Here is a 24,282-nt window from a genome sequence, read left to right as displayed (position 1 = left end):
AACGGTGCCTCTTTCTTCCTTTCTTCTTTCACTTCGTCCTTTATCCCTTCCCTTACTTTCCCCCCCCAATACAGTGAGACAGATACTGCGCCATTTCCTTTCCCAAAAAAAAAAAAACAATTATTATTATTATGCTTCCTGGTTCACACTCCTACAAACAGTTGCAGAAATGCCCTGGTGTAGCTCACCTGCTTCCTCTGAAGGGCTGCGACCAGTTCGCGTACGGCGGCCACCCGATGGCGCTTGCTGGCACTGTTGAGGGCCAGGAAGAGGGCACTGCCTGCACTCTCCACCAGAGCGTGCTCCCGACCAAAGGCGCTGGTGCAAGTGAGTCGCTCCACAGCGAGCCGTGCCCCGTCGTCACCACTGCACAGGTGGCGCTCCAGGCAGGCGTCCACTTCTTCTGGACACCTGTCTCCGCGAGGGAGGGCAGTTATGCGACACATTTAGTATTTGCAGGCAGGGTCAATGTCTGCGGCTAGAGAGTGGGATAATGTCCACACTCCACACATGATTTGCCACTAAACAGTTCCTGTTTGGCTGCACAATGTTGCCCCTCGACAGAACTGCCAACACTCCACCATGCTAGATCCTTCCGCATACCATATGCATGCACACCAGCACACACACTACTGCCACCTCGCTCACAGCACCCTCCCACCAGTTGTACAGTCTCATGGTGCTCTCCTAAACTACCCCATGGCATCCCATTGTGCCAAATGATGGCGTTACCTATACTCTAGCCCTTTACGACATCAAGGCAAAGCTGCCAGCCAGAAGCTCTCAAATGGGGATCAGCAGAACCCCTGGATCCTTTGGAGGCACTTCCACAGATAACGAAGCTCTTCTTTGGAGTTTGCCTAGTTTCCTCGGGTATGTGGCAACATAGAATCGCCCTTCAATATTTAAAAACTCTCAATAGTTTGGACACAAACAGCACTGAAAATTTGTTTAATTTAGGCAGAGCTTGAATGGGGAGCCTTTATTTAAAGCCCTATGTGCTGACTGCTCCAAAGTACCAGCCCAAATGAAATGAAGGTTCGATTTAAGGGGAGATACGACAAACAAAATCGCTAATTTGGTCGAATCTTTCCATTTTTAATTTTTTTTCAGGACCTTTGGGTTTTCATCTGTCAAGTGACAAAAGAACCACAGCAAAATGTGCATTACATATTCAGAAAATTCATTTTTTTTTTTATGTGTGGTCACTTAAAACTTTGAGTGAATCGTGTTCTCATGATCCCGGCACATTGCGGATTCCTTGGCTTACCGACAATAAAGCACTACTGACTTGGTATCAGCAAGAAGAGGAGATATCGGAGCTCCCAATGGCCACACTAAGGTAGTTGTTGGGCGAGCTGGTGACTGAACATTGTGAAGGAACACAGCGCTAAAGGAAAAGAACAGACATACACCAGCCCCAACCAGCAGCTGAATGCATTTATTGCAGGAGCGCTTGAATGCATGTGAACGCGGCTTGCGCAGAAGCAGAAAAAAAAACATTACCCGAAAGCAAAGGCACTAGGGCTTGTCATCTGGGAATATGAAGTGCAGTCATCGTGTAATATTTTCATGCGAACGAATATTTGATATTCAAAGGAATTTTTTTTATATTCATATCTGATTCGTATTCAAAATTTTAAATATTCACATACCCCTAATTACAACCCTCTGACTATAAAATTTTTCCTCAGAAAACGTGCCCCCGCCATCGATTCTTTTTTCAGGGGGATTCAGAATGAAAGAATGACCCTCTCCTTTATGCTTATGGAGAGTTCGACCGTCGCTGCAAGCGCCTACTTTCAGTTCCTGCTTGAACGCATGATTACCACCATGCTATATGTCTGGCAGTGACCACAAGGGACACACCCATGCCACCATACATGTACGGCAGCAACTGTCCAAGGGTTAATAGGCACACAATTTGAGCAATCTGCTCCACAGCTCAAGAGATTTACAGGAGGCAAAGAATCTGTGTCATAGTGTACCATACCTGAGAAATGTGGACAGAATCTATGGCCTTCACTCACGGTGACATCAAACCGTAAAACCAATTGTCACCAAAACAAGGCACTCACATTTGCCGAAGCAGCTTCAATATGTCGAGGACTGCCTCCCGACTTGTAGGGTCCAACGGTTCACTGCCATCATCCATCTCCGTATTCACTTGAAGTGAAACGTAGGTGTCGAAAAAGCAGCTGCGCAAACAAACGAAGGCAGAAAAAAACACATTACCATCTTTCAATTCTTTAATATGCGCATTCACCGTACAGTTAAAGAACGAAAACTGGTTTCTTGGTACTCCCGCATGCTTTTGCGCTATCTTTAGTAGACCAGGCCTTGTTTGGCACTCACCAGACTACAGAGAGCATGAATTCATATTTTCCATGTATTTACTGCAGGGTTCATGCTCATTTTGAGTTCCGATCTTCAAGGGTTTTCAAGGACTTTCAAGGACTCGCCAATATTTTTTCAAGGACAAACAAGCACAGCTGCTTTTCGAAACAATGTTTTCACCGTAACTTCTACCAATGAAACGATACATGCTAAGTTGCCTTCAGCCGCAACTTTCGGAAAAGTTCAGCTTCACCTATATTAAAAGCTCAACATTTATGCTGAGCATGTCTAATGGTTTCTCTTTAACAGTGTTCCTCAAACCATTGAGCTTAGTCACCCTCGTCAGGTCATTAGTAGCTTCTCTTTTGTTACTAAAGCCCTCAGAAAATATGCTTCCAACTTTTGCTTTTTTAACAAGCACCTTTGTCCCTCAGCAGCATTACCTTCCACAAGTGCAAGCTCGTTATGACAGTCTCAAGGCTTGGTACGGCATATGTAATTTCAAGTTCCAAACCTGCACATGGGCTATGAGAGGCACCGTAGTGGAGGGCTCCAGATTAACTTCAACCCCTTTAAAATGCACTAACGTCACACAGCACACGGGCGCCTTCAGCCTACCACCTCCGCCGAGATGCAGCTGCCACAGCCAGGATTTGATCCCATGATCTACCGCTCAGCAACCATACACTATACCACTACTCCAACGCACCGGGTTTAAGTCTCAAATGGTAACAGGTCATCGCCGAAACCAAACAGTTGAAAGCATGGTATCAGTACATTGTCTGTTCCCTTTTCTGAGCTGTTTGGGGCTAGCCACACACATGCGTGGAAACCAGGAAACAGCTTCGATGAGCCACACTATAAGACTGGACCAGACACTCACCCAACCACAAAATCAGAGTAGCTGTCCAGTGACAGGGCCAACTGGACCAGAGCCTTGAGAAGAGCAGCCTTTTTGTTACTGGCTTCTTCGTCTTCGTCACCGCCCGCGCCAAGCACTGACTTGGTCAGCTGCGCCAGCAGTGGCTTCAGGACCGGCGCCACCGAATGCTTCGGTGCTAGCTCCTCCAGCGAAGCAACCAGCGACTTCTTGTGCTTCAGCAACGCTTGGAATGCGCTGAGGTGTCCAGTATGGGCATGCAAAAGAAAATAAGGTGGTGCAGAGCACAGTCTTATGCAGTTACTCCGTGAAAAATACTGGTGCTGTGATTATTCATCCACTCTGCGAATTTCGGCGAGTGAAAATTTTGCACACTTGTCTAGGCTTGAGTTCGTCCAACGACATAGACTCAGTTGTACGATTATGAATTTTCTGAGGGGGGCACCTATCCTAGACGCACTTTGCCAACTCCCAAGTGCACCTAACACAAAACAGTTACCTGGGTGAAATTTGTTAAAGAGATGAAAAATTCATTTTCAGCTTTGATTTTCACTGAAGGCATTTAACCTGTGCACAGAGGGACGATCGTGATGCAGCAACTTTTCAGAAGCCAAATTCACATTTTCAGCCAAACACTAGCAAAGTCAAATATGCAATTTGCACTTCCCACCATTTCCACGGTGAAAAAAGCGGTATTTAATTTAAATAGACACACAAAGTGCAAACTGAAGAAGGCCTGTGTCAATAGGATACAGTGTTGTAGTCACAATTGGACAAATCCCGCCAAAAATGGAGCTTTTCTAGGCTAGAAAATACAAAGAAATACGGGTGTCACCATCACCAGATGACTTGGCAAGTAAAATGCATGTGTCGACCTCAATTTTCATGCGTGTGGATCCCAGAAGTTACACTACACTGACATTCACTTGAAAATAGTAATGGGCGCACAGTCACGTGCTGGTCATGTGAGCGGTCATGTGACAGCCACGCGACTGCATGTTGACAGTGTTTCACCATGGAATGCATACATGGTATGGTTTCGAACAGCAGCTTTTGCTGTAAGAAAAAACTATGCTCGTGGGGTTTGAGGCATCAGAGGCATCCCCGTACCAAACCCACTGCTCATGCTCAGAGTACATGCTTTGGCACTCGTCATGCACGAAGCGGCAGTTTTTTAACAACCTGGCTTGTCTGTAAAAAAGCTTCTTGCACTCACGCCTTGGGCAATGCCTCGATTCCCTGCAAAGTCATCAGCACCAGCAGGCACAGGAGACCACCTGACAGGCTCGGAGCTTTCAAAGTCTGCATTGAAAGAGGGAGGCAAAGTGAAGAGAAAAAATTTGCTCACTGCAATATAAAGCACCCTGCGCCATTGCTTTTGCAATTCCACTGAAAATAAAATGGATCGAGCCACCTCGCATAGTGACAAAACCACCAACCACATATGCTTACCAGTTAATTCAGCGGCATTGCTATCAACCTGACTACGTCCACTGCAGGAGAAAGGCCTCTCCCATATTACACCTGTCCCACGATAGCTGTGGTCGCCTTATCCTCGAAAAAAATCCTTATCTCATCTGTTCATCAGCTAATCATCTGGAAAATAACCCAAGCCAACTCACATGTCTTTTATAGTCCATGCCTGCCTCCATACAATTATCTCAGGCATGTAAAAGAACTCAAATTTTTGGCCTTGACATACTGCATACCAACAGCAAGCAAAGTCTGTCATAGAATTACCACTATAAAACATTTTCAACTTTTCTACGCGCCGGTAAGAACTTATGTGATGATGCAAATTCAAGAATAGTGCGTTAATTTAATGCCAATAGGATTTCTAGGAGTTTCATTCTTATGACTTTCTTGAGTCACTCAACCGTTCTCAGCAGCTAAGTACACAGAGAGGAAAAAAAACTGAACAGTCACACAAGGTATCTGACATCGGTGTGATGCTCACGATTCAAATGTCTTGAAACCTAAAAAGCCAAAAAGTAAGTTTCTATCGATTTTTGTCTCAAGTGCGAGTCAAATTTAAAGAATGAGGACTGAGGTGCCTGCCCCTTGCTACTTCAGTGGTGCAAACAAGCACACACAACCGCAGTTACCACCAGTGGCACAGTCATACCTTCCCCACACTTCATAAGCCTATCATGTGCTCAGAGGAAGCCTAACAGACACCCACAGCAACAAGAGCTCCTCTGAAGTTAAGCTCAACCATAGGAACGCCAAGGCTGCTAAGCAGAAAGCAGAAAGAAGCGCTGGTACTGCAGCACTAAGCGGCACTGACATCTTCTTATACTGTTCTAAGGTTTCTCAATCCCTTTGGCCTTGGGGAACACCAATGGCTTTCAAAAAGTGCCGACGTGTCTTGGCTTCGCTCTTTTACTGCCTAACGTGCGCATGCAAAAGAGGGCGCAGATGCACGGCCTTTCAGGAAGTGCCCAAATTGTGAAACACAAATTATGAAACAATGAAACAAGGAATTACTTGATTAGTGCCAAAAAAAGAAAAAAAAGTGTGCCAAGAGATGGGAAGGAAGTTGCTGAGGTATGCATAACTTTAAGTGCTAACGTAACCCATAAAGCACTCCAACAAACCCAAAGGTCCTGCACAACCCAGTTCGAGAACCCTGCACCGGACATATAAAGGCCACGCCGCAACCACTTGGTGCTGCAAGCAAGGCTCACCTTGGCAACACGGATGACCAACTCGCGCGCAAACTCCTTGCTCAGCACTGAGCGTCGAGCAAGCTGGCCGATGACCAGATATGTGGCGGCACAGTAGTCGGTGGTGGATGATGCCAGACCCTTGAGGATGAACGGTAGCAGCATGGCCACCGTTTGGTCCGTGACCCTCTTCATTGCTTCGAGTGTGCCCAAGACGGTGGATGCGTAGAAGCCGATGGCTGAGCGCAGTGCAACAACGCTCTCCGAGTGCACCTGTATGACACAGGTAACAACAGATTGACTTGCAGCCCAAACCATATTCGCAAGACAAAAAGGCACATTCACACTTGTGAGCCGCAAAAGGTATAGGACCGGCTGTGACTTTCAACCACGCAGAGTGTTGACAATGCTGAGGTTCACAACAGGAGGCCATTACCAACTGGTCTTTTTCCCAAAAGGTCTCGTTTGGAGTGAGAGTTGACAGACTAAACAATTACTGGCAACGAGAAGACAGATGCATAGTAAGCTTCCACGCACTTCAGAAGTGCCACTTATTGGTTTAGCAGTTCGCGGCTCAGAACTGCGAGACTGGAAAACCGAGCAGCATGCAACTGTTGCTTTTAAGCCAAAGCGACGATTTGCGACTGTCGGTTTTCGGCCAAAATGGTCGCACAACCTCTGCAACTCGCAAGTGTGAATGGACCTCAAGAGTTTAACTTGTGACATGCACACAAGCTGCATGGCTAGTCATGCATGCTAGAAACAAGCTCTGAAAAGTTCGCTCATGTTAGCAAAAATATGCAAAATTCGCACCATTTCTTGATGAACTTGTAGAAAGCTCAAAACTAAAGATGCCCTTCACGTGTTTATGAAAGTCAGTACACAAATGGCCCACTTTAAAGGGACAGTCAGCTGACTGTTTTCTTCACTGCAATCGAAAGCTCCTTGCCCAAATGAATGTATACCCTGCTATGGGGGCTGAGAAACGCGACAGTAAAAGCAAACTTTTTGGTAATGAAGCGTCACTTTTCCACACTAGTCTGCATCTGCAAACCTGGCATTACAAGTGTGACAACTGCAGTGGTGATAAGGAGCATGACGTTAATTCAGATGCATAACTTCTATTAAATGTACAGTTTGAAGCCCTACAGTGCTTTTAAAAACTTTCAATAAACCAAGACTAGTGACATTCATCACAGATATACTTGTAACAGTTTCTTCGCCAATAGCAGTGCTACCGAAAGCAGTGCCACTATCAGTGTGAAGTGGCAATGTGCCTTCTCAAAAAATTTTAAGATATGACAAAACAGCAAGGTCAAACTGTAGAAGCAACAATAACTAGTTGCAAAAGAACAAAAACTATGGTGCCTGGAGGTTGTTCCAGCAAAAAATAGCCCTCTGCAGAGTGCTCTGTTCTCTTCATATTCATAAACTGCAATAACATCTATTCCAGGCGATGTAGCCCAACTGCATGCACAGCGACGAAGTGTGAACACAGCACGGCACAATCATTGGCTCTGGCTCGAATTTTATCAGACAATACAAAATATGAATTTCTGCCTAAACAGCGAGTCCTGCCATCATTATTGGCAGAACAGAGAAAGATCTGCAAGAATATACCAATAATTTTATACTCATCTCCAACAACAGACAGGTAAACATATTTGAAATCCTCTGTGTATTAGAAATAACCCTACTCGGTCCTCACAAATATTCATTCAAGCCATAAGCATCTTATGCAAGTCATGGCTTATACAAACCATAACTTTAATCCTGGCTTAAGCATTTATTCTTGCAGATAAAAATTTTGGTGTCTGTGTATGCGTACACAGACACCTTTAGAGCAGCACCGCTCCCTTACCTTCACCATGGCAACGAGGAGCTCGCAGACAAACTTGAGCATGCCTGGGTCTCGCGTACACTGTGTCACCAGGGCTGTTTTGGTCAGCGACAGGCCAGGTTTCTGGAGCAAGAGTGTGAGCAGAGAAGAAATATTGCCCCGACAAAAATCACAAACGCACAGCATTGCACAAAAGAACGATCCCTACATTCATTGGCTTTTGTAGGCTGGTCACATTGGCATGATAACTGGTAGCAAAATGTAGCTGACATGCGAGTTTAAAACAGTGCAAAGGCCCTGCCAAATGTATTCTCCCTTGACAAACAAAATGACGCTACTGCTCTCAGGCCCAATAAAGATGTGTTTTGCTTTTACCACACCCCAAAGGAAATGCCTTCAAACGTGCACTCAGCCTTGGATGTGTGGACGCTGCAATATGCTGCAGCTGAAATTCCATGAAACAGATACCAAGCAGAAGTTAGCACTGAATTTGCTGCAAGTAAACCCTTTTGAATGCCTTGGAGATGCCTCCTAAAGAATGTCTACACTTGTAGAAATGTTACCTTTAAGAAAATACCGGGGCAGCATTATAAATTCCGAGCAGAGAGCTTTACGAATTGCTGTTCCCAATCAATGTCAAAAGATATGGTATAAACTCATGTAAGGGCCGCACCCGTGTGCAAGCCATGCCTTGTTTTACCAAAGGAATATTAAAAAAAAAATTCATGTAAGGGCCGCACCAAAACTTCCCTCGACCGAAGCGGGAATAGCTTCCACAATGGACGCGGCATGGCCTCCGAGATCAGCCACGGCTGCAAGCAACAGTGTGTTTGATCACGGAGGCCACATACGCGCACAGGAGCTTCCAGGTGCCACTCACGGATGGCACCCGAGGCCGTGGATAATCATCATCATCATTAACTTTTTCCTCCGCCGCAAGCTTCCGCTATCCATATTGGCATCGGTATCAGCGGCTCCAGCTTTTTGTGGCTGTCAAAGGCACGAGCTGTGGTAGCATGTTAGTTCACCGTAGTTGCGGCTTTCGTGTGCTGCCGCCGAGCGTTGCAATTTTAGCACGAACACAGCAAGCGTGCGGCGAGCAGGAAATTCGACTTGGCCAAGAAGTGTGTCCGACGACGGCGCAACCATTAGGATGCATTTAGGAACACAAGCTGAAAAAAGCGCGCTTTCCGAGGTAAGCCGCGCAAGTATCCGGAACTAGAAGAAGAGCTGCTTTTCTATGTGATGAAAGTGTGCAATGACTATGCATTGACAACGGATATGCTGCGCGACGTCTTGTTGGCTGAGCATGCACGAGATCAGAGCACCAGCTCGGAGTCGGAAGACAACACGAGTTACGACTGAACGTAGAATGAATGCAGCTCATTATCTGATTGATCTGTTTTTACTTTAAAAAAAAATTTTTCCCCCGCATTACGTGTATGGGCCACACCCCGAAAATTGGCCCTCGAATCTGGAACAAAAAAAAGCGCAACCCTTACATGCGTTCACACGGTCCTTTCTTTCAGTGCACAGCCTCTTATAGTTGGAGCAACACTGGACCTGGCAACGTACCCGCAACAATGTACACGCAACAGAAGTGGCACAACATCTGCCATATGATAGGGTGACAACATGCAGTACTGGTTAAAACATGAAATCTGCTCACCCTATTCAAGAGTGCCTGAACATCTTTGCGCAGTTACTGTTACCTCCCGTCATGATGCTAAATCTTGCTGTTACTATGCTACTATGCTGTTGCTTGCTACTACTGTGCTGTTGTGGGCTGGTTAAGAGACTCAGAGGAAATGAACTGCATCCATGGCCCACAGACCACACACCTTAGATACGTGGAGACACTGAATTTATGCTGTCAGCAGGTTCGTTGTGGAAAAAGCACATGCGGTGCGATTTGGCAACACAGTCACCGCACTGCACCATGTGGTCTATCCAAAGGACGTAAAACTGCACAAAAGATATCACAGATTCCAGAGATCATAGATAATATAATGATCACACTGATCACGAGAACCACATCACACACCTGCAAGCAATGGAGCCAGTGCCACTTGGAGGTCTTGTCCGAAAGGTCAAGCAGTTGCAGGGCTCGGGCAAAGACCCGTGTCTCGTGGAAGGGCAGCACGCAGCGCAGAAGTGCATCCACATTGTACTGGTGCACATGAAACCTGCACGCAGCACATGCTGAGCGAACAGTGCGGCACTACAACTAATCCAGCTGCAGTGCAGAACAAACATATATGCAGGACAAAACCCACAAGCCGGTCTGTCTCAATGTAGAATTTGTGGACCGCAGCCCTATTTTGAAAAAATTCTTCTGTGGCTTAAAGCTGGCAGGGTGTAGGAGGAAAAGGAAAGAGGAGAATACACTGCCGCAGGATAATAAAAACACACTGCTAAGCTAATGTGTAATGACAGCCAAGTTTACTTGAGTAAAACTTGCTTGCATACTGCTCTTGACATCTGCAATGCTCAAAATGCTCCAATTAACCAAAAGCACGCTTTGAGTTTTGTTTTTCAAAGCCAGCATGACAAGGAACACAACCCGAGCATTAACAACTTGTTTCACAAGTTCTGTCTGGCTAAACCCTTTTACCTGTCATCCTTTCACTATGTGCTCGTTAGCACTGTACAACTATCATGTTAGGGCTACTACAGCATCCTACATAGCTACAAACAGACATCGCTAAGCACTTGAGATAATGGCTGATCCACAGGCCACACACGACTATAAATAAAATGGGAACAAACTTGACATGGTGGAATTCATGAGGCCGTCTTACCTACAAAGCCTGACTGGTGTGCAGAGCTTTAGATCATTGTCTGTTGTGACAGCAGGTCACAAGAAAAAATAATCTAGAGCCCAGCAAAGCCAATTTCTACCAATGACATTTCTTTAAAATAAGCATTCTCAAAATGGGTCCAGGGAACCCTTGGCTTCCTTGTAGTGCTTTTAGGGGTTCCCCGAGCACCCGAATTAATTCATGCCTAAACTTGGCCCTCTGCTTTACCGTAACATTTGTTTACAGCAGGCTGTTTGAACGTACAGCCGTTTACTGCTAATTTAATATCGGCATTTTTGGGCAACCATGTACCCTCAAACCTTCTTTTGCATCCATGTTTAGAAGGAACATGTGGATGCCAAGACACACATACTCCTCAACCTCTTCTGAAAGTCATTGGAGTTAGGGCCTTAAGGCCACGAAGATTGAGAAGCCCTGCTCTAAACCACACTGGGGCATTACAAACACGTCTCCGTGCATTTCATACATGCCAAAATGCAGTTGCAGCAGCCTGAAAGGAAAACATTACTTAACACTAATTATCGCAACAGATTTACCTACCGACACCACAGCAGGTTACTGATCAAAGATACATAGCAAATGATGTATTTTTACATGCTAAAGCTACACCTGGGCCATGAGACATGCAATTGCTGTGGGCTAGCGATAAATGTCAACCATGTGAGATGTCTTTTAATGCATACCGAATATTAAGTACATGACTGTTTTTGCATTTTGCGCCCATCGAGAGTTCCCCTGCTGCAACTGGGATTGAATGTGTGACCTCACACCCGGTAACAGGATGCCTCGGCAAATCAGCCACCAAAGCGAGTAAAACATACTTTAAGGTGTCACTACACAGAGGTCCTACAGCCAGCCCACTGCCTCACCTGAAGATCAGCCATTCAAGGGCTTTGTGAGCAGGTCGCAGCAGGAAGTGCGGCGACAAAAGGAGCAGGAACTCCTCAATCTGGCCGTCAAGCTCGGCGTTCTCCTCCCGGCTCTTGACGGCTCGCTCTATGTACTTGGCGCTCTCTGCGAAGAGGCTCGCCTCAAACCGCGAAAACGCCTCGTTGAGCATTGACAGCTCCTCGAGGCCGGTTGTGCCTGAAATGGGCAAAGAGACGGCATTGGGGTAACGTCCACCTCAAATACGTGGCTTCCACAATTGACAACGACAAGAGAACAAACTGGTACAAATTGTGTGACACGTCGGATTTAACACGCAGGGTCCGACATGTGGGCTACGATTAACATAGACCACCCAGTGCTCAAGGTGCGTTGACAACATTGAACAGCACGCAGGTGTTTCTACATTTTACCTCCACGACCATGACTGGGATCCAATCCCGCGACCCAAGCAAAGATTAAAAACACATGCAGATTTCTGTTATACAAATTCTCTAAAACAGATTATGTGATACACATGTAAAAGAAAAAAAAACACCACAGAGGCAAATAAATAAAACCTCAACTGACATAGTATTTAGAGAAGGCTTAGATAAAGCATAATATTCAAGCGCAGAGTAAAAGTAGTAATTTTCCTTTTTGTTGTTGCCGACAGTAAATAAGCAGATACAGTAGACTGAAAGGCAACATTAACACAAAGTATTCATACCGTTCATTTTTCACCGCATAACATCAACTAAGGCAGGCCATCTTAGCTGCAACATTAGGACTTCAATATAACCTGCAAAAATGTTCTTGAAGAGTAGTTTTATGGCTGAACTGGTGGGGGCAATTTTCTCTTCCCCTTCAGGCACAACTTGGGACACAAAGTTAGTATGGACACCAAATATTTGTATACAAGGATTTCAGAAATGCTTCATTCTATTTTATAGAAGTGCTCTGACAGTCAATTTTAAAAACACATCACTACTAATAACATAAAGACATGGGCTAACTGGGTGATATTGTACTCATTACTATGCAGCCAGATTCACATAACGCGTAAGGAGGATTCAAAATTACTGCACTTCTTCCTCGAATGTTGGCGCGTTAAAAGCCAAAATTTCTTTTCAGTAGTAATGGGCACCACCACCTCAAGGCAATAGGACAAAACTACCCCAAAACTTCGTTTCACTTCTACCACCGATAAAAGCAGGCAAGGCTGTTTGGAGGTTTCATGCGGCATAGCAACATTTATTTATTTATTTAAAATACCCTCAGGGTACAGATGTACGTTACAGAGGGGAAGGGTGGATACAGGTTATACAATGTCAAGACAGAAGGTTTAGATAATAAATGTATACCAAGTTCTAAAGAACAAGTTCACTGCAGAAGTTAGCACATGAACAAAATAAAACAAAAGAAAAAAAAGAACGAGGTACAAAATGTAATGTCTAGAAGGTGGAATTGGTGTAAAAAATATAACAAAATATAAAATGTAACAAGGAACACATTACACAGTGAAGATAAACAAATGAAAAAGGGTTTAACACTAGGCAAAAAAAGACGCTTTGTAACGTGGATTTAAAGTTTTCTTCTCCAGCTATACTTGTTAGTGATGCAGAGAGGCTATTACAATAATTACAGGTCAGGGGAAGAAACGAGTTGAATAAGGCAACCGTGTTCGAGTGTAGAATGTTGACCTTTTGAATGTGGTTACGGCGATATGAAATGTGTGATGGGGGTTGAATGCACAAGGAGCGGAATGGTGAGTTATGGTGGTATATTTTATGAAAAACTGAGAGGCGAGATAGCTTTCATCGATTTGATAAGAGCGGGAGATGCAAGTATGCTTCCATATTGGTAATGCTGGCTGTCCTTTGATAGTTATTTAAGATGAACAGGGCTGACCAATTTTGCACTGCCTCAAGAGATTGTATGAGAGTTACTTAGCCGGGATCCCAAACAGATGATGCATATTCGAGTTGGTCATGAGGTGGGGGATTACTCTGATCGCAACAATTACCAATGGCAAAGGCTGTGTCGGTGTCGAGGGCTCCGGCTTCCCGTGGGTCAAAGAGAAACGAGGCACGCCGCTTGGTCTCCTTCAGCAACGAAGTCTGCGGTGCCGCGAGCTTCTGCAGCTGCCGCGCGAGCGATGTCTCAGCCATGGTTGGCGCTCACCACTGCGCTACCTGAAGCACCGGGTGAAGTACAGGTAGACAGAGTGAATCATACATAGTGCAGCACGGGAATGCTCTGGTCAAGTGATTTGTCATCAAAGGCTGGTGCTGTGTACAGACTTCCATATCCCCTCGCCTGTAGTTTGATTCGATTTATTTTATTTTCTTTCTCTATAGAGAAAATGAATCAAGCGCTAAAGGCACATAGCCTGATAGAGGCTCCTGCCCCAGATAGCAAAATTCGGCATTCAGTGCACACTGGTCACAAAAATAGTGGGTACAATGCTCACATACATACATATACATTTGTGGCTGAACCAAGAACCAGCATGATATTACAAATGAATACGAAATGCAAACTTATTATTTATAATGAGCTTTATGCATCTACGTACACAATACAGGCATACCTAGACAGAATATAAGGGATAATATAAGGTGTTTACATTATGGCTTGCCAGAAACGATAACAGACAGCGGGTATAGTAACAATGAAATCGGTTTGCTTAGCAAATAAGTTTTCACAAATTTCTTAAACACGGGTTGTTGAAATTGAACCTCGCCCTCAACGGTATTTAGCAAGTAAGGAACTTCGCAGTTGAGGCTGTCTTCCATAGTTACACAGCACACATCATCAAAAACAAAAACAAGAAGCGAAATCTTATGAATGGGTCGCAACGCTGCAAGAACTACACATCATGTGGCTTTGTAACATGACGGCACAAGGCGTGCGTCAAAAACGAAGTCGATCGGTCGCACATGACGCGTAAGTGTACCAGTGTGATCACTACAGCCGGCTACCGCAAATGTCGTTTATCTCAGGTGCGAAGTTTCGCACGATTTCCGTTTGCACCAAAACACACCTTTCCAGTTGCTGACAATTTCTCAGCCTAACTATTCCTCAGGAGCACAAGTATGAGGCTTCTTTCTTCGCTCTATGCCAACTGTCAAATGAAACTTCAGCGCAACACGTTCTAGGCTCTATCGGCAGACGCCCCGATAGTGTAAGATGCCACCAATTCAAGCCACAACGATGAGCCTCAATGCGTAGAAAGAACAAAACAATCCCCGCAATGCGCCTTTCCCACAGGTAACTTGCAGCGAAAGCACGGCACCGCCGCTGGTTGCTCCATTATGATCACAGCTTCGAAATTGAGGTCGTCCTCGAAGAGATCAATTTACCTCGACGATGATGGGAGTAGCGTAGGCTTCCCCGCTCAAATTCCGCAATCAATATCAAGACATGAGCCTAACAAGTACTTCTTAACAGCAGCAAATGCAGCGCAAACCGCGCGCACGTCGAAAGTAGCAAGCACAACGCACGTGGATGCACGGCGTGCATTGGCGTGCAATGCTGGCGTTCAAAAACGGACGTTAAGTGTCGCGTCCATCGCACGTGCAAGAACAATAGGTAGAAAACCGAAACTGCGGCTTTCGCGCGAATTTAATTACGTCGCGTAAGTACCGTGTCTGAAGTGAAAACAGAGCACCTCCTTGCAAATAATATTAATAATTTTCATTGTTTTTCTAAATCATTATAGTTGCGTGCTTCCTCTTCTTCGAATGCCTAATGTTTCCGAATCTTCGTTTTTCCAAGAACGCATTACCAGAGTTCTTTTCGTTTATTTTTGGAATTTGATAATTCGCTTTTGAGAAGTGGGCACATTTTGTGTATTAGTTCACTTTTTATACATTTCGCGCGTTCGAAGTTGAAAAAGGGTTCAACTTTCTCTTAATCATATGTTGATCGAGAAACATCCATATACCACCGAACGACTTTTATATCTTCTAGTTGCTATTAACATGAGAGATCTTGCCTACAGTTTTCGTTTACCTGGGTCCTCCCTGCTGTACATTTCTAGACAGCTGTAGCAATTCAAAACAAAGAGAACAAAATATGAACTTTCAAGATACCTGTTTCGTCACGGTATTCCGGCGTTGTTAGTACATTAAAATGGCTTGCATTGACTGCAGAGTATAACGGAGGACAACTTTAAATTAAAAAACTATAAAGCAAACAATATTCCCACGAGGCGACCCATGGTCTAAGCTGCCAGCCACAAACATCCGGAAGCCGTCGCCTCCATGTGATAGCTACTGGCGAAGAGTCGGGTCTCTTCGATTGGGCTGCACTATAGTTCCATCAAGTTCCGCGGCGGTGACGCGAGCGTGTAGCATCAATCAGTTAAGTCCAAGTTGGCACTTGCTGCTTCCAAAACGAACAGCCGAGAGCAGGCCTAAGCTGCGTGCTGTCGACATCAACGGCTGCCAAAGCCTCGAACCATATGAAGAGTTTCCAAGCAGTAAATCGCAATAATTGTTGCCATGAGCCAGCCCCAGGAAATCATCGTTTTACATACAGAAAAAGAGTCGTTGCATGTAAATGCAGAGATGATTTACGAATATGCGCTGAAATGCTGGTCATGGAGCTCGACTTACCAGCCTAGGCTAACAGTTCTGACGCTACACGAATTTACCCACCTCCTCCTTTCAAGAATGAACAGTCATCATTTCACTTAAAGTACGGTCAAATGTTCCCCGACCTACACATAGGAGCAGCCATATTGCTGCACTGTAGCTGCACATCCAGTTCCTCTGAGAGTGAAAGCCGCCCACTCGTGCTGCACTAAGTTGGCACTTTTAATTGTGAAACGAATGCGAAAGTGCTGCACTTCTTGAACTATTGCAGCAAGTGCAGCCAAATCTTCGGTGCCTTCTCGCCTGGTGCAGGAGGCGGAGGGTACTATGCATCCGCTCCCATCATGATTGTGGTCTGCTCTGTCATCCCACTGATGGGGTTGTGGCGACACACTCTGTGCATATTTCCGCGCAGCCTCCTCCTTGTTATCATCCGGCCCAACAACACGGCCACACGCTAGACTGCGTTACCGATAAAGCACAGCGCCACCGTTGCGTTACCCGAGGCGTGCTTCAGCGACGGTGGCCACAAAAACAGACTGCCCTGCTGGAAAGAGCGGCTTTCTTCATTCCGCTGTCGCGATGAGCGTAGCATTAATTGGTATGCTCGTCCGCTGCCATCGCTAATCGAATAAACAGTTGTCGCGATTTTTTCTGTTGGGCAAGAGCAACAGCTTCAGGAATGGCTCGGCCAGCTCAATAATTCCGTGCAGCAGCATCCTGCCGGCTCCGCCGAGGACGTCAGAGCCCCGGCAGGAGGCGTCCTGCATGGTGCCCCGCACGGCGTCTGGCGTGTCGTTGAGCTTCCGCCGTTTGGGGCCGACTCGCCCGAAGTATGGTTCGCACAAGTCGAGGCGCAGTTCTCCCTCGCGCACATCACGCAAGACCAGACCCGTTACGATTATGTCGTCGCCCACCTCGATGCCCGCTACGCCAACGAGGTCCGGGATATCCTTGCCAACCCAACTACGGCCAACCTTTACGAACACCTCAAGATTGAACTCATCCGCCGCCCGTCATTTTCTGAAGACCAGAAGGAGCGACAACTACAGTCCGCAGAACTTGCCGAGCGCAAGCCTTCGCAGCTCCTCCGCCACATGCGTGCTCTCACGGGCAACATGGAAGTCCAAGATTCCTTACTGCGAGCACTTTGGCTTCAACGACTTCCACCGCACGTCCAGGCAATTCTGCAGTCTCAGCTTACGCTACCTCTCGACCAACTTGCCGGGATCGCTTAACGCGTCATCGAGGTCTCTTTGCCGCTGCAATTGTCGCCCACCATCCAGGCTGTCGCCGCACCGCTGAACACCATCAGAGCCTGCGCGCCGTATACATCGACGATATAAATCGACAGCTCAGCTCCACTCAACGACGCCTGGGTGAACACTTGCCGACGCGCCACCCGCAAGGCCGTGACCGTAACACCACCCCGCCGCAGCAGACTGGTGACGACGACCGGTGCTACTATCATCGACGCCTCGCGGTCAGAGCACGACAATGTCGACCACCCTGCCCCGCAGGACATAAGGGAAACGCCAACATGGAGGCCGTCGCATCTTCGTCACCGACCAAATTACAAAGCAGCAGTTCCTTGTCGACAGCGGTTCCGACATTTGCTGCTGCCCACGAGCCCATCATCAAGGCACCCGTCTTCCTACGTCTTTCCAGCTTAGCGCGGCAAACCGGTCCACAATAAAGACTTAACGGCTCGAACCGCTTGGAATGAAGGAGGGAAAAGGCTGGCCCAGGTCAGACAAAACAGGACGGATATAGTTTAGAACTATACAACACCGCCGCAGTGGTGAAGGTGGGTAGAGTCAAAAACTGACAAACTTGTTTCACCTTCATACAATCATGGTTCGGCACCGAGGACTTCACCCTACAGTGAAGGAGGAAACGGGAGGATGAAGGGGCACTGTTAATGAGATTAACCAAAAAACGTGATTTATGGCAACTATATCGTAATTGGTAAGTGGTCAATTAAGAGAAAAATGACCAGAGGTTCTGGCAGCATCTCCAAGAAGTACTTTGGTTTGGGTTAGTTGGTGCATAGCTTTTTTGAAGATGTCCGGACGGCGCGAAAACCACAAGGACCAAAGATGCACACGAACACAACAGGACAGACGCCAAACAGGACATGGCGTCTGTCCTGTTGTGTTCGTGTGCCTCTTTGGTCCTTGTGGTTTTCGCGCCGTCCGGACATCTCCAAGGGTCGGTAGTTGCATTTTCATAGGTTAAACAGATTGTGTCGTTTTTAAGCAGCGCGTAACAGGACGAGGAAAGCGCATACGAAAAAAAAAACAAGAAAACAGACACGCGCTTGTTTGCATACGTGTATTTTGTGCACTGTGCTCGCCCTGCTACGCGCTGCTGAAAAACGATGCAAACCACCCATTAGCCCGCCAGCTTGTCCCATTAAGGTTAGGCGGGGTTCTGATAAGGGTCGCGAAATCAGTTCTAAAACATCTGGGTCTGTTGGACAAAGTAGCTGAAAAAGGCCAGGGCTATCAGGTTCATGGAAGTCCTATGTAGCCATAGTCTTCGAGGTCAGCGATCAACTGCTGCACGTCTCTGGAATGCAGCTGGCTGAGGCACCTCCCGGCTTAATCCGTTCCGGTAGAAGGGAGGAAGAGACATTCGACCAGATATACAGATCGCCCTTCTGGGACACGTGACTTTCCTTTCTCCAAAGAAGCACCTACGCACTTTCACTTTCTCTCTTCTCTTTCTATCCTTGCCCCTTTCTTCTGTGCCTTCCTCTGTATAGCGCCAGCAGTCTGTTGCTATCGTTTCAACTGCACGCACGTGTCGAACTCCGTTCAAGCCCGTTTTGTCCGAGCAGCAATGTGCGTGTGTGGCATGGCATCGAGCAACTCAGAATTCGACGACGGCCTAGTGGAGTTTACGCGCACGATTTTAGAGGATGCATTGATGGCGGATGAGAACAGTTATTTTGATGATTTGGCGTTGCGGACCCAGCGTGCCGGAATGCAGCACACCGTGCGGGACTACGATTCCTTCTTGGAATGCCGCCCGCTTACGTTCGTGTATCCACTGCCTGAGACACGGGTGGGTTTCCAGTGCCGGGATGTGCCTCCGGAGCTATGGCTGGTCTCATTTGGGCACGTCGTGTGCAGAGACTGTCTGCAGGCTGCCTTCAACGCTACCGAAGACAACGCCCAGAGCGGTGAAGCGCTGCTGGGAATCTGCCCCGATAAGGCAGAGTTCAGCATGGAAGACGTCATTAGACTGGATTTCGACCCCACGGACCTGCATACTCGGCGCGTGTATGTACTACCCCAGCTTCGACTACGGCTGCACGCATAGCAGCGAGCTTGGGGACATCCGATTCCATTATTCAAGGCATTGTCTCCACCAGCCGAAGACATGCCCTCGATCTCTGCGGGACAACATCCGCTCATGCGACATCATCCACCAGATTTATGTTTGCAGTGGACGCCAACCCACGCTTTTGGTCGCCCGGAACCCGCCACCCGAGTTTCCTGTCCATCCCGACAAAGCCGGTACACAACGCAAAGGCTGCCGGAAGTGCCGAACTGTCTGGAAGCCTCTCGTTCTTGGATTCCAGTGACCATGGATTGCTGAGAGCCACTGACTGACCCATACGTACGCCCCTCCTATAGCCCACCATCATCGACCACGACAATGAGGCCCACTGAAACAAAGGAAGACACTCGCCAAGGCATCCCCATACTCAATGACAAGCATGCGGTTTCGGCGACCTCCCACAGCTACTTTCATTTGCAAGTGCTGACCATTGCGCTATCTTCTCATTGCATATCATGTGATCTAAACTTTTCATAGCGTGTAACCAAACCGTATCTTTATTAGAATCTTTTTGTTATTCGTTAATGGTCTTTACTCATAATTACTGTGTAGGTAAAAATTTATGCATGATTTTCGGCTTCCTGCTATTTTTATTATCGCGGCTTTTCTTCTCTACTATCCTTCCTTCTTCAATGTATTAGGAGTCAGGGAACAATAAATATCCTTTTTATTTCAGAAGTGAATGTATTGGTTCGGTTTATGAGGATTTAACAGGTCAAAGCGACTCAGGCAATGAGGGACGTCGTAGTGAAGGGATCCGGAATAATTTCGACCATCTGGGGTTCTTTAACGTGCACTGACATCGCACTGTACACGGGCCTCGAATTTCGCCTCCATCGACACTCAACCGCCGCGGCCGGGATCGAACTCGCGTCTTTCGGGTAAGCAGCCGAGCGCCATAACCACTGAGCCACCGCGGCGAAGAAGTGAATATTTTTACGGGATCTTAAACCAATGAGGATTTTCGGTCTGGGCTAGGTGGTAATATTTCGAACAAAAACTTAACCAATAAGGATACCTAATAAGCGCGCTGCGGACTCCGCAAAAGTAGTTGTCAATATGCGTCGTTAGCTCTGGACTGGCATCAGTACCGTATTTACTCGTATGAGGTGCACTCGGATAATAAGCACTTCACCCGCATTGGTCATTACAATTTTGAAGAATTTGAATCGACCGTAGCGTAAATTTTACTTTAGGAAACGAAAGCACGTCATTAAGTGGCCCCATTTTTTTGCAAAAGGGTGCACTGATCATACGAGTAAGTGCGATATTATATACTAATACTCGTGTGCAAAGCTACGATGCTTTTCCTTCAACATTTCAATGATCCTGTATTCTACTGACGTCCCGAACATGCGTTGAACAAGTTCGCTGCACCTGTTTATCCACGAAAGGCATTCAGTCGACCAATGACACTACTGTCGGGAGGACAATAATGCCGCCTTTGTACTGAAGACCTGCCGATGGGCATTGCATCCTCGCCAACGTTTTCTAAGAGTGTGGCCTGCAAACCAGCTGACGAGTTCGCCGCCCCGTGTTCTTCCAAGAACGTCGTTTCCTGGATCAACGACGCGATGTACTGCTGGACAACAATTGTCCTTCTTCACAAGGCCACTCTACGCATGCGCGCCTGTCCTCCGAAAGCTTCACTGGTTGAAAACAAATCGCAAGATCCTAATGCATGCACAGTTCCTGTTAGTGACATGTTCCTGCGACAGATGGCAGCAGCTGCTAAGCAAAAAAATTGTAGGGGCACTGAAGCTTCGCCTTGAGGTATGACGCGATAGCGTAGTGGGTTAATTCCGATATATGCGGAAAGTCATTCTCTGCATTCATAAATCCCTACATTCGATTCCCTTGCTAGACCAATTTGCTGCTCTTTTTTATTTATTAATCCTTCCGGGATTTTTCGCTCACGGCCAACGCCTTCGACGCCGCGTGAACCTGATGCTGCTGGTAGTACGTACAGTGAAACGGACGCGTGGAGGCGAAAACCACGTAGAGCGCTGCCATGCGTCTTGCCGAAACGCGCGGGGCTCAAGTCGCTGTCGTAGTTCGTCGGCACATCGTTCTCGACAAACCCGATGCCACGAACGCCAGCATAGCTTCCGCGCCAAACGAACGGGCAGCAAGTCGCAAGCTTCATGGTGAACGCGCCTTGGATGTGCGCTGCGTTGTCGGCGTTGTTCGCCGCTCACAGCGTGATTCCTGCGTCCCCGCACGGCCCCGCAGCGCCCGAACGAGAAGAGCGGCAGGCGCTAGGGTGCCTCGCCGCCCGCTCGGCCCATCGAGGTACCCATGGAGGCGGTACCCGGGTGAAAACAAACAAGAGAAAACAATAACAAGGGTAAAATTTTTGAATTGCTACAGGCGCGTCAAAGGTGAAATGAAAGAAAGTGGCGAGGTGAATGGCATGTGCTCAATTAGAAAGGCGGAAAAGGGGTGCGATAAAACGACACTAAAAAGGAATGATCTGGCGAACACAAACCAGAACGCTAACATGGGTAAAGGCACTACATCGGGGAGTCGGCTGGCGAGTATCAGGACCGATGCCCAAATAAAGCGATTTCTTTTGAAAGTAATGTGATAGACGGCGCACTGACACAACTGTGCCCTTTCCTACTGATCATAGCTTGCCAGATTTCTCGAACATGCTGGCTGAAATATTTCTTGATGATGTGGGTTTTGCCAAGCATGGGAGAGTATTTGCGTTGTGTTGGGTTTAATGGCGCATAAGCAGCTAAGGCTTTTGGCGCATGACAGCCTTATCGCTTTCTTTTCCCGTGGTCCATCTTTCACAGAGCCCTGACTGTACATTTGGAAGAACTGCACGGCTCAGTTGCTGCGAATGCTGCCATGAGTACTACATTCAGCGCAGCCGACCATGTCGCTCTTTTTCGCACCCAGCTCCGTGCAGAGAGAGCCAAACGGTTTCGCTTGACGCTATCCTCTGATCGGCCAACTGGTGGGGTCTCAGCGCTGATAGGCTGCTTAGGTTCAGGGCACTTCACGTGGTTCTCCCGCTGTTCGGAGACAGCCATTACGTCGCACAGTGATGGCATTAACGAATAATAATTAATAATTGGTTTTGCGGAAAGGAAATGGCGCAGTATCTGTCTCATATATCGTTGGACACTTGGACTGCGCCGTAAGGGAAGGGATAAAGGAGGGAGTGAAAGAAAAGAAGAATAGGTGCCGTAGTGGAGGGCTCCGGAATAATTTCGACCACCTGGGGATCTTTAACGTGCACTGACATCGCACAGCACTTGGGCGCCTTAGCGTTTTTCCTCCATAAAAACGCAGCCGCCGCGGTCGGGTTCGAACCCGGGAACTACGGATCAGTAGTCGAGCGCCCTAACCACTGAGCCACCGCGGCGGGGCATTAACGAACGAACGTGATATGGAGACACTGCCTGCCAATTCGCTGCATATCGCGGACTCATAAATGATGGCTGCAAATCATATCAACTTCTCAGCGAGAACACAAGAGCTCCGATAAATCGCAGGTTGTGCACTACCTCGCGCTGCCCGCACTGCTGTCAACTTCGTCGTCGACTGTGTCTTAAGGGTCTCTGCCTAATGCATTGGAATTAAAAAAGTGCAGTACTTAACAAATTTTTAGCCGCCGGGCAAAAAAAAAACGAAAATTAGAAAAATACCCGCAAAGAACTCGCAACACTGTTACTCTCCTGGGTACATAAAAAGTCTGGAGCACCGACCAAAGTGCGACCCAACGATGGCGCGAGCCCGTGACCGCGTCGGCACGTAATCCCGTAGTCTCCACTTGTGTCACACGATCGCGAGGCGTAAAATGAAATGGTATACCCTCCCGTAGCAAAAGGACCTAGAGGGCGTTTACACATCTTGACACGTGACTCCACCAGTTATCACTTGTGGCACACCATTAAAAGACACGTACATAGCGGACAGCTCCGCTGAGCCTACTTAAAGCCCCACAAATCCCTATGCCTCTGGGAAAGAAAAGGCAGAAGTTGCGGCCATACTACACCAATGCATGGTCTTATTCCAATCTTCTCAAAATTGGTTATTCGTTTTCCAAAATCCTCAATTTTTATTTATGAGCCGCTTGAGATAAGCCTGGATGACTTTTTCTCTTGTTTGGATCTCCACCAAACATGTAATATCGCTTCTCAGATAACGGCAACAACCACATGATCAGACAGGAATCGATTAATGGTCTTCTACGCTGCAGGTAGAATGCTGGAAAAATAAAAGCACCGTGGTGGTGCTTTTCCCAACGTAGCGACGTGCCGTGCCACATGCGTCGTACTCCGCTGCATATTTCCCGGTCCTGTCAAGTACAGCGTACTGTATATATGCGTCTCTTGCGCAGATATACGTACTTATTTTCTGGGTGCCGTACAGGATAGGACGTGGTTAACTCGCCCGATGGGGTTAACTCGTGGGAAGTAAAGCAGAGTAAAGTCCAGCTCCCGCCTTATAAACGCCAAGAGCTGTGCAAGTGTCAGCAACCACCCCGACCAAGCCTGCACGTATCCAACTTGGGCTCGATAGAGCAAGGTGCTTGTTGCACCCACCGGTGGGGATCGGATACGCTTGCCACTAGGCTACAGGCGTGGCACTAGCTACAGGGTTTCTGGGAGCCTTTATATTTAAGATATTCGCTGTTAGCCAGAAGGAAGCGCTGGTCACACGATCACAGCGTGCGCTCCTTGAAACAGCGATTGTTTGCAACTAAGAATATTCCCATTTCCCCACACAGGGTAGCTCATGTCGATCTGAGGAAGACGAAGTTGTTTTGTATCAGAACGCTGCCTTCGAGACAGCAGTTTCTAGGTATTTGTGAAAATTACCAGGGAGCCGCCGCTCCCTTTCTGTCACGGCGATGGAAGTGGAGGCCGCTGGACCTCCTTTAGAACCTGGTGGGTAGTCAACTGCC

The 24,282-nt window shown here is 47.2% G+C and overlaps 1 protein-coding gene across 1 annotated transcript in view; it reads right to left on the bottom strand.

The window, feature by feature from the left end:
• The window catches only part of LOC144107749 (HEAT repeat-containing protein 1-like), a 60,381-nt gene extending 45,433 nt beyond the window's left edge, over positions 1-14,948 (bottom strand). The window contains exons 1-10 of the mRNA XM_077640908.1: positions 14,778-14,948; positions 13,439-13,607; positions 11,415-11,631; positions 9,768-9,909; positions 7,745-7,846; positions 5,905-6,156; positions 4,434-4,519; positions 3,221-3,454; positions 2,079-2,198; positions 189-411 (exon numbers count right to left, since the gene is read on the bottom strand). Of these exons, the coding sequence (XP_077497034.1) occupies positions 189-411; positions 2,079-2,198; positions 3,221-3,454; positions 4,434-4,519; positions 5,905-6,156; positions 7,745-7,846; positions 9,768-9,909; positions 11,415-11,631; positions 13,439-13,583 (1,521 nt within the window). The 5' untranslated portion in view covers positions 13,584-13,607; positions 14,778-14,948. The remainder of the gene's footprint in view (positions 1-188; positions 412-2,078; positions 2,199-3,220; positions 3,455-4,433; positions 4,520-5,904; positions 6,157-7,744; positions 7,847-9,767; positions 9,910-11,414; positions 11,632-13,438; positions 13,608-14,777) is intronic.
• Positions 14,949-24,282: the final 9,334 nt, after the last annotated feature.

This window comes from Amblyomma americanum, chromosome 10, assembly GCF_052857255.1.
Source record: "Amblyomma americanum isolate KBUSLIRL-KWMA chromosome 10, ASM5285725v1, whole genome shotgun sequence".
Classification (NCBI taxonomy): Eukaryota; Metazoa; Arthropoda; class Arachnida; order Ixodida; family Ixodidae; genus Amblyomma; species Amblyomma americanum.
The sequence above is the reverse complement of the archived record's forward strand: the minus strand, read 5'-3'. Positions and strand labels throughout refer to the sequence as shown.